The sequence below is a fragment of the Clupea harengus genome, chromosome 13 (assembly GCF_900700415.2).
Source record: "Clupea harengus chromosome 13, Ch_v2.0.2, whole genome shotgun sequence".
Taxonomy (NCBI): domain Eukaryota; kingdom Metazoa; phylum Chordata; class Actinopteri; order Clupeiformes; family Clupeidae; genus Clupea; species Clupea harengus.
The window spans coordinates 12530681-12542402 of NC_045164.1; the positions used below are offsets into that span (position 1 = coordinate 12530681).

The 11722-nt window shown below is 39.5% G+C and overlaps 1 protein-coding gene across 1 annotated transcript in view; it reads left to right on the top strand.

Moving 5' to 3' along the window:
- The window catches only part of malb (mal, T cell differentiation protein b), an 11264-nt gene extending 1253 nt beyond the window's left edge, over positions 1 to 10011 (top strand). The window contains exons 2-4 of the mRNA XM_042709526.1: positions 8160 to 8327; positions 8716 to 8844; positions 9435 to 10011. Coding sequence (XP_042565460.1) covers positions 8160 to 8327; positions 8716 to 8844; positions 9435 to 9509 — 372 coding nt within the window. The 3' untranslated portion in view covers positions 9510 to 10011. The remainder of the gene's footprint in view (positions 1 to 8159; positions 8328 to 8715; positions 8845 to 9434) is intronic.
- Positions 10012 to 11722: the final 1711 nt, after the last annotated feature.

Genomic DNA, 11722 nt, shown 5'->3' on the forward strand with positions numbered 1-11722 from the left:
ATATAATAACATATTTTATAAATATATATATATTGTTAATATGAGCTGAAATATTTTTGCTTTGGACCCAACCATGCATGTACAGATCAAGTGTATGTGTATGCACTTCCTCTTTTCAATTTGCATGTTCATAAAAACATTCATGTGACTTTACGTAATACAGGCCTCCTTAATGTGGCCTACCTGCTACGCTGGTCATTTTGTGGTTACTGTCAGATATGACTTAAGAAACTGATAAAATGAAATTGCAATAATATTTGGTAATTTCCTAGCTTATCGTTCCTGGATAAGCGAGGTGGTATTGAATGTGTTCAGTTCAGTAAAAGGCAGCTGAAAGAGGCGGGATGATAACATTGTTTGCTCAGTCTGGTGGTTTCAATGTGCTCTCCTGAGATCCGTGCTGTATCATTGTTTCATTGTGAAAATCCTGCTTTACAATGAATTGTTTGTCCAGGGTAGAGTCTGAGCATTAGTGGGTGCATTCTGGTTTCTTTCTCAGTCGTCTGACTCCAAACATTCCAAGATTTTAGAGTAGGCATGTTTAAAAATGATCACAGTTTTGCAGATGGTTGTAATCTCAGCTAAATCCTGGTCCAACCATACAGAAAAAAGATTTTTTTTTTTGTAAATCTACCTATCTAACTTCGTCTAACCATTACCGTGGGTATCAACAACCAAGGTATTGTGTGTATCTCATCGTCAGCAAAAAAAAAAATGGATTATAATTGATCTGAATGCAAATCACACATGAAAGCTGCTAGACTTTTTTGACTGCTGATTTATGGGAAGATGGTTGCTCAAACCTTTGCTGTTTGTCCATGGCAGTTAATGATGTCATGCTATGATACCACACCTGCAAATGAATGAAGTGAAACATAACAGAGAACCCCAGTAATGACTCTGTTGGGCGTTCAGTAACGCTGCATGTGTACTGCTTCATCTAGAGAATAAGTGAATGAGTTATGACTGATAAAACACGCCTCCATCCCCTGTCTTTCTCTGACGCTCTATCTCTCTCACCCCCCAGATATTTGGCGGACTTGTATGGATCCTGTTGGCAGTCACAAAGCTTACCTTCTTTGTGAACCCTCAAGGCTGGGTGATGTTTGTCTCTATCTTCTGCTTTGTCTTCACCACCATCTGGCTCCTCATCTTTCTAATTGGATGCAACAAGGGCGGTGTGTGGCCGGGCATGGTGAGAAATGAATGCTTCAGACAGAGATTTACAGTACAGTGCAGATATACATTTTCATCAGTATGTGTGCTCCATGGGTATCAAACCCATGACCTCGGTGTTATCAGCACCCCGTTCCACCAGTTGAGCCTAGAGCCAGAGGGAGGGAAACACACTTTTGTGTCGCCAGTTTCTCACTAATTTAGGGTCTAAATACTAAGATGAGGTTCTTGCAGTAGAACACAACATAAGATCCTTCAATGTTTAAGAGAACATCTTTACAGTAAGTTCCAAACTGAATCCTTTTGACTTGATAGTTTCTCCTATACGTACTCGTGGAAGAACACTTGGAATTCCTCCGTAGCAGTGACGCTGATTACGTGCCATAGAATGACACAAAGGCACAAAGAATGACTTTTCCCATCTCTCCTTCCTAGGATACCGCATATAATGCCACCGCTGCTCTATTCTATCTGAGTGCAGCAGTGATCCAGGCCTATGTGACCCTCCGGTTCGGCCAGGTCCAAAACACTGTTGGTGTTGATCTCTTTCTAAAAGACTACCGGCTGAACATTTCTGCTGTGGTGAGACCATGGCTTTTATCTTTCTCCCAGGATTAAAGGGTGTTCTGTATGTAGTGACAATGCACATTTAAAGTTGAATGTGAGTTTGTTGACGTGTGTGTGTGTGTGTGTGTGTGTGTGTGTGTGTGTGTGTGTGTGTGTGTGTGTGTGTGTGTGTGTGTGTGTGTGTGTGTGTGTGTGTGTGTGTGTGTGTTTGTGTTTGTGTGTGTGTGTGTGTGAATGTTGTGTTTTCAGGTCATGGCCTTTATTGCCACGCTACTGTACGTCATTCACACAATTCTGTCGGCCCTGCGGTGGAAATCCTCCTGAAGGACAACAGACAGCCAGACAATACAAGACAGCTGCCTTGGACCAACAGTGGCCAACATCAAATCCCAGTCACACACATCAATTACAATGCAGTCAACAACAACAAACACAACAACAACAACCAACATGGCAACAGAGACAACCCCTCAAAAGCCTCACGAACAGTCAGTAAGACTGATTGTGAACGTTCCCATATTATGGTTTACACACCCTGACTCAAATTCTGCCATTCACATTTAGTTAATCTGTTGTGGCTAAATCTATATTTGTGACCGATGCTAACATGGGGTAGAAAATCACAAAATGTTAGAGGGTATAGGGGTTAGAGTTTCCCTTTTGTTTTGCTATATACCTATCTGTGTATGTCTATAAAAGAACTACAAAACTGAACAGAAATCTGGTTTGAGTTGAATCGTAGTATTTAGTAATATATGTCAATCTACAGTAATATAGAGAAAATTAAGTCAAATAAATTAAACAAGAGCACACACTCGAGTTTGCCAAAAAATGCTTACCTGTCACTCTTGACATGATGTAAAATGTAACTTAAGGTGTGATCAAACATCAAGTGTTTTTTTAAATAAATATCAAATTTGTCAACGTTCTTGTTGAGTATGTCTGTGTACACGTAAACATGTACACACACACACACACACACACACACACACACACACACACACTGTTAGATACATTTATATAAAGATGTTAATATTAATGAGACAGAGACCAGCAATCAGAATTACACCAGCACTTTATCTTTTGCAAAAGAGGGAGAGTGTCACAACCAAATATCATGAACAAACTCCAAAGATGAGCTGGGCGCAGCCAGCTATGAGTATATATATATATATATATGTTATATGAGTATAAAACAACATGTTTCATGAGCAGACACGGGGCGTTATTTTGTCCCAGGATGTTGATATGTCTGTTTCGTATCACTACAGAAGTGCTCTCAAACATGTCCTTGAAAGAAAAACAGTATGTATGACTATCAGTAAAAACAGGATGTATGCCTCAGTAAAACAGTATAAGCATTCAGATTAAAAATAGAATAACAATGTATTACATTTCTCTATCACACACACACACATTCAGTCTGCAAGAAAGGTGTTAGGAGGAATTGCATCCTTTTAATGGCACTCCTGCTTTTCTACATAGTAGAATCGACCGCGTTGAGTATCACAATCACTTGCTGACACACACTCTCACACAAACACACATGGCTTCAGTGACCGTTAACTTCTTGCCCAGAGGATGTGCAGTGTTCACCACCATGCCAGACATCCTCTTCATCCCTGAGCTTGTAAGTACAAAAGGCCTTTCTGATAAGCACTGGTCGCTGTGGACATGTTTCAATAACAATCTATGTTACAACACAAATGTAATATCGCCTATAGGTCTATAATGTAGGCTACAACTAGGCTGATGAAAAATTACAATGTCCTCAAATCAGTTTGACTGTTACCGTGATGCCATCCTGGCATTTAAGATACAGTACGATGATGTTTGACACATCTAATTTGATGCAATCAAAAACTGTCAGACTGTCCTGCTTAGCATTCATAGACGTGTACCTAAAGAACTAAAGATGTTATAGCTTTTCAATGGACACTTCTCAAGCAATTAGAGATGTTTACTATTGCTAGCTAGTTGGTTTTGAAACCTTATATCTTGCATAATCTATGCATAATCTAAATTATAGCCTACAGCTACATAAGATCATCATCAAAGCAATGACACTACGAGACGAGATAAATGCTATCGATCATCTGTCAACGTTAGCAAAACATGGTTACTGCCCCAAAGAAGTGACTATTCACCGTAGTCTAAGTACCATTCTAAAGGTCGCTGGTTTTACCATCACATTATGGGCTTCCAAACAAACCTAGAGAGTAGCTGATGTTTCTGATGGATTACGCCCTACTCGTACAAATAGAACAATTTGATTAGCTAATCACTATGTGTCTTACAATCAAAATTAGATGTTTTATTCATTGCTACAAATGAGAACGAGGTAAAGGCTTTAGAGAAGCTTCACAGACAGTGAAATGTGATTGATAAGTTCTGTTTTCTCCCCACGTTGTCTAATATCCTGTTTTGTATATGAGCATTACTACCACACATTTTGTCCGGCAGATTTTTCTTGGATTTCTTATACTTTTTACCATAAATGTACCATAAAGAATGTGATCTAACCAAGGGACCAGGCTGATAAATTAGATGATTAAATGCTTATCCAATGACACCTTGAACTGGTTCAAAATGTGTTTCACACACCAGAGAGCAAGAGGAGGGGTTAAGGGGGTTGCGTGCGTGTATGTGTGAGTATGTATGTGTGTACTAGGGATGTACCTGAATACAAATACATTATTTGGGAAAGCACAAATACAAAGGTTCTTGTCAAGTGTCAGCCATTATGTTTCTTCAAATCAATTCATATCATTGCGGATAAAAATGCCCAGATGGTTCATAAAACTTAGTTGAAGTTTAAAAAAAAGAGAGATAGACAAAAATATTTGGAGGGATTTGGATCATCAGTGAATATTAGATTTGAAAACCACACCCACCTCTGGTCTTCTATCCAAATACAGATGCAAAGAAATATCATTTTGTTGGTTGAACAGATACCGATAATGTCTCTGTACACCTCTAGTGTTGTGATGTTGACCTAAAATTTGGTTTAAATAAGAGGAGGAAATAGGTTAGTTGTGGAAATTTCAGTACTACCAGTAGAGTTACAAAAATGTCACAGGGAATCTTCAGAGAACTACAATAAATATGTATCAATCCATACCTGAAGCTTAATGCTGTATATGTCTAAATAAGGCTGTTTTTAAGGGTTAATTAAAGTTGCATGTGTATTTTGACATTTAGAGAATGGGTGAAAGTCATGATGGATAAAACATTCCTTCACTCTCTGTCTCCCTTCGTTTTTCTGTCTCTCTCTCTCTATCTCTCTCTGTCTCTCCCCAGATATTTGGCAGAACCTGGTAGCATTCAGAAATGTTGTTGTGAAGATCCCTCAAGGCTGGGTGATGTTTGTCTCTGTCTTCTTCTTCGTCCTCACCACCATCTGGCTCCTCATCTTTTTTAACTGTTTTAAGGGTACCATAGCACTGTCGGAAACCACATTGTGGCTTCAATATATCTCCTGTTTTTCTCACAGATATTTCGCTAATGAATTTTCTAGTCCTCTGGGTGCGGCAAATATAGCGAGGGCTATACGAGGTATAGTCAAGTCTCTGGAGAGACGAATTAGGAGAGCTATCTTCGGTCCTCTGTAGGGCTCTGGGTGCGGGAACATAGCTAGGGAAAATATTTAACAGGGAAAGGCGGAATCTATGAAGCAGCACTATGGTTCCGACTAAGCTAAAGACCAGGCAGAAGGGTTTTATTACTTTTATCATGATTATAGTAATCCAAGAAGCCTATCAGAACATCAGGTTCTGATACGATGTTGATCATTACTTTACTCCATGTATTGCTCTTGCTGCTTGTTTTTATTGATTTTGTGTAACGCACTTTGAACTGCAACTCTTGTATGAAATGTGCTATATAAATAAAGTCATACTTACTTTCTAATTGGATGCAACAAGGCCAGGATTGGTGAGATATTTACATGTATATTCATTCATCAGACACTTCTATCAGTGATTTAAAGTACAGTGCAGTTATATATATAGTTATATATAGTATGTGTGCTCCATGGGTATCAAACCCATGACCTTGGTGTTATCAGTACCCTGTTTTACCCCTTGAGCAGCAGGAACATAGATAGATAGATAGATAGATGGACAGACAGATAGATAGATAAAGTACTTTATTAATGCCCAAAGGGAAATTATATCCTTCTCAGGGAAACAAATAGATAGACAGAAAGCAGTACATAGAGTGAAAAACAGTTGATATACAGACACTTGGTGAAGACAGAGAAAAACGAGTAGGATATGGAAGATGGCTCTAATCAATACTGCTTGTTATACATATTCATATTGACAGATAAATAAATAATATTTAGATGACACGGCAAACAGATATCTAATCCCTATTTATCTGCTCTTTTCTCATCTCTCTCTATCTCTGTGCATCACTCTGTTTTCTCTCCTTGTCATCTTTAATCTCTCTTCACTATTTTATTCTATCTATATGCCATATCATGTCTGTCCCTCTTTCTGTATCTTAAACATCAATAGCAACGCATTCACCACCACAACTACCTTATTGACACCCTATCAACCACCACAGCAATAATCTCAACTACCTTAGCAACCACACTGACTACCACAGCAACATCTTGAAACCAACATAGCAACAATCCCAACTACCCTGACCACACCTATCAACACTATCTCTCTCTTTCTTTCTCTCTATCTTAATATCTTACTAAACCATCTCTTTAATTTCTTTGCATCTAACTATATTTAACTCTGAGATGTTTTACATAGCCCCTCCCCCCTGTTTATGTTTTGATTTGCATGCACTGGTATTTCCTTCAGGAAATGCATAGCTAGTCAATAAATGTAACAACAGAGATACTTACTTGCCACTCTTGACTTGATGATGTGAAACGTAACTTCAGATGTGATCAAACTTCAAGTGTTCTTTCAAATAAATATCAAATGTGTCAGCTTCTAGAGTATTTTTGTGTATTTATGCGTGCATGCGTGAAGGCGACAGTCTAGGATGAGGTAACTGTCCATCTCAAAAATGCATAAGGTATCACCACAACAAATGCAAACCCTGCTGGCTACAAAACAAACAAACAAACAAACAAACGAAAAGTTGGCGACCGTTTTTACTAGTTCTCTGTGGACATAACACCACATCAAGCAGGTAGCTCGGGGAGCTGATATTTACGGGGTGTGTCCCTGCGGAAGGGACCGTAATGTTTAAGCTGGTTTTTCAGGTCCTGCACTCTGTTGAAAAGGTGCACCTGTGGCTCCGTTAGTCCACTCAAATAACGGTCAGAGGAGACAGCGGTCATGGCAGTGGCCACAGCTCAGCCGATGGGGAATCTGCCCAGTGGGCTTGGGATTTGTACTACTGCACCGGATATATTCTATTTACCTGAACTGGTGAGTGCATGCAACGTAGTTTGCAATGTTTCTGAAATCGACAACGACTTAAGCTAAATACAATTCTTCTCTGTAAAACTTTTCATCTTTACATTTTAAAAAGAGATATCCTGTGTAAATATGGTTACAAAGAACCCAGGTTCTGTCATATTTTCATGGTCAGCATGCGCACTAAAATGAGTAAAACACATTACACGTAACTTTTACTAGGTCTTTTTGTAGCACATCTTGGGCATTCGTGAATGTGGTTCCTGTATTATCTCAACGTGTGCCTCAACTTAGCAACGGAATAATCGTTTAGAGCACAGTTTCAGTTAACTTCATTTAACCTGCATGGGAATATGATTCTGCTGGACTCGCCCTGTTGCCTACGAGGTGCACAGGTGTATTTCACACTCAGGTTAAATAGGATAACAGGATAGCTCAATGATGGGGCTTTGGCTTTTGGTCATTCAATCCTATTTATGGCTAAACATGCATCTTTTAGTGAATAGATTATATCAGTAATTTCAGAATTGTTTAGGTAGGGATGTAAAGAGTTTCAGTTGTCTACCCCCAAGCAGTATAAACACTACTGGTTCCAGTCAGAGGATGGCATTGTTTTAAAAATGTAAGTAGTTATCATTGTGGTTTCACATACCTAAGGCTTTGCAAGATTGCTGCCTAATCTTATGTTCTGATGTGATTGAATATTCTCTTCTTGAGAGCATCTGTGTTGTTGGTTGGAAATTAATGAAAGTTGAGGTATGCTGGCAGAAGTCTAATTCTGCTTTGATGAAAAAGGTTCTTTACTATGATGGTGTTCAGTAGAGTTCAGTCTGCAATGAAGTCAGTGTAGACTGTTTAGACTGACTATGTACAACGTGTTCCCCGTCAGTCATTGAAAGATAATGTAATTCTATCTATCGAACACGTATGTGAATGTACATCATGTGTATGGACCATGCAGCAAGCCACATGAACCAGGTTATGCCCAATACATTCTCCTGATCGTGTTTGTGTGTGTAATGGTAGGTGTTTGGAGGTTTGGTGTGGATCCTGGTAGCTTCCACACATGTGACGCCAGACAATCCCCAGGGCTGGGTGATGTTCGTCTCTGTTTTCTGTTTCATCATGACCTTCCTCTGGCTCATCATCTTCGCCTGTGGAGGGCACAAGAACAGCGGAGGATGGGCCACTGCGGTAAGAACTAGCCCCACAGTGGCATTCATCTGTGTGTGTGTGTGAGTGTGTGTGTGTGGTAAATGGTTAGATGTATTTGCATGATTGCACATACAGTGTGGTCTAGGTAATTTGCTCTGTCCATATTTTTTTGCGCACTAGAACAGCCTGGCTGTAGAATTTGTGCTCATTGCAGGCCTAAGTTCATAAGTCTTTGGATAATACTAGCTTGAAATGTGTGCTCATTGCAGGCCTAAGTTCTTGATAATACTAGCTTGAAATAAAGAAAGTGTGTGTGCTGCATGTTTGTCACAAGTCTTTATAAAGATCACAGACATGTTGCATGTTGTTTTTTCACTGGTATATCTCTTGCTCATCTATTAAGCCCCCACACCTCCTTTGTGTACAGGACTTTGTGTATCACTTCCTGGCTGCCCTGTTCTACCTAAGTGCCTCGGTTCCACTTGCCCTTGTAACCCTTGGTTACTCCAAAGATAGATCTAACCTAAAGTACTACCAGATCGACATTGCAGCAGTGGTAAGAACCTCAGCACGTCTTACAACATCCACAGCTCCAACACACCCACACACACACACACACACACACACACACACACACACACACACACACACACACACACACACACACGCATGTTAACTCATTAGCATTGATAATAACTGATACAAAGGTTTATCTGCAGAATAGTAAATTATGGATAGTCTTATTTTAATATTACATAAATAAAACTATTGAATCTTTAATTTTTACAATAATTCAAAGCAAAATCACATTGGTATTGAGGTCAAAATGACAACTGACTGATGTGATATTTTGTCACGGGTTAATCAATGTGTTTCACTTTAGTTAAAGGTTCTATTGATTGACATTCAACTAGTTGTTTTCGTAAACTAATCAATTAAATAATGTTGGAATGAAGTAATGCCTATGTAAACAGAAAGAAACTATAAATGTTAGTAGTTAACATTACTGACTTTATTTATACTGAAAAGTTAAGTCTGCAAACTAAGGTTAGTTAATAGCTAGCAATAGTTAATAGCATCGGCTGAGTTTAGCTGACATGGCTGTGTTTTGTTGATCTGGGGTCTTTACACTCTGGTCTTCTTCAGGTTTTCTCCTACACCGCCACACTCTTTTACTTCATCCACTGCATCCTCTCAGCGATCAGGTGGAAGTCTTTCTGATCAAGACTGCATTCAGCCAGAAAAACTACAAAACACAGAACTCTGGGAGAGTGAGAAGAATCTCAAGTCAGTCCTGTTGGAGAAAGGTTGCTCTCTCTAAACCTCTCTCTCTCTCTCTCTAACATCCGATTGATAACGTCAGTGGTTTAGAGAGCAGTGTTTGTTTTATACAAACTCCCAAACAGATATAGGCCTACAAACATAAATTCATTAGTAATGTACTGTACAAATACCTGTATGTTTTCTGTTGGGTGTCTATGCACACACGCTTAGACTCATTGAATCGTTTTTTCACCTATTTTTATTAAGCATATTCTTGATCGATAGTAGAAGAAAAAAAATAGATTTTTGTAATCAGATTTTTGTAAAAAAAAATAAACAAGACACAGATTTATGGCGCTTGACTAAACCGAACTTTTATAAAGTCAAACTTTGTACTGAGAGGGCCTGTTTTATATATTTCAACTGCTGAGTATGCATTTTGTCAGAAATATGCCTAACATAATGTTTTAAATAAATGAACATGCATTGAAGATCCTGTCAATGGATGTACTGTGACATTTGTGTAGTGTGCATGTGAATGAGGCATTTACAGCCCTACAAAGGTATTTTTTGAGTTACACATTGCACAACATTCTTGATCTTGAATGTCCTGAATTTAGGCCTACTTATCAACTGAGCACTGCATGTGTGATCTAGATACCCGCGCCCATTTTTGCAGGTCTCCAAGGGAAGAGCTTAAAATTCTAGAAACTTCGGTGCCCCTTGAAGGAACGTTTGACAATTCCACCATTTTACATTGCAAAGAACCTCGTATTAGCACAGACCCATAGTGGCAATGATTTCACTTGTGAATAACAATGATGATTACAAGAAAAAAGCACAATGTTTAAGAAAGAAGTACAAGGAAACACTGAGAGAGAGAGCAATGTGAGGAAGCAGGTGTGCCTGTAGATTTGTGCTGATAAACGATGTCAACGAGAACACATTTTCTAATGATTTTCCTACACTCAGTGCATCCTTGTGAGCCGCTCATGGTTCGGTAATACTAAAGGCTCGCATGTCGCAAATGTGGCTAAGATGTAAGGCTGTAACTGTGAGAAGTGGTGTGTTAAGTCTCAGATTACATCCAGCATGGCGGGTTATGGACGTTTCGCTAAGGACCGTTTCATGTGCGGGGCAGGAGGTATCGGCTCAAATTTCCGCTCTTTTCAGGTTCTGCCATCTTCATCCCGGCCTGTTATGTGCTGAGGTCTGAAGCCCCCACTCGTCTCGTGCTCACTCATTCCTGCGCGGACAATACCCACATGACTCGGGTGTCACGCTAATATGGGCCATCAGGTCATGGACACGGAGACTGATCCCCATGCTACTGTCCCTAAGAGCGGCAATACACACACACACACACAAACACACACACACACAACTAAAAGGGCTCACACAAAAGTTGAGCTCTTGTAACACGCATTCATTTCCTAATGGCGTTTTAGTTGAAATGATGTAGGCCTAGACTCAGCTGAGTATTGGGTAAGTGTAGACTTAAGTTAAACCTGGTTAAACCTTGGCATGCTAATGTGGAGAAACAGAAACCTGAAACAGAGGCAAAAGACCTTTGTGAGTACATTCGTGTATTTACACTGCAAACACAAACAGAATAGAATAATAGCTAAAGCTCTCCTAGGTGAGTCAGAGGAAAAGCAAATATGTATTCAGCTAGGATTCTAGTGAAAACCTAGCATGACTGCAAATTTAGAAGTACGACACACCGTTAAGTAAAAGGTGGGTGTATCAGCCAAACGACAAACACAGCCGTATCAGTGACTTAAGTAATCATCCAGTTTAGTTTTTAAGGCCACATTCTCCCCACCTGGAGGCTGACTGTAGCTCAACAGTGAACACATGGGGGCAGTAGATCTCCAATCTGCTTGAGCATATTGAAGCCAGTCAGCTTGTAAGAACAGGAAAATTAGTGAAAACAAATGCTTTTCATGTAGTCAGCACTTTAACAATTTAAACCTAAGACAGAACCCCTTTCAACATCCATTCTCTAATGTGTGTTTGAGTTGCACCTATTCACACAAACAAGCCTCATCCAGGAATTGATAATGGTAAAGAAGGTGTGTGTGTGTGTAAAGGTGGTTTCAAACCATTTCAAACACAAAAAGGCCAGCTGAAGATACCAGGCGGGCATAACATGGGCAGAGTAGTCATCA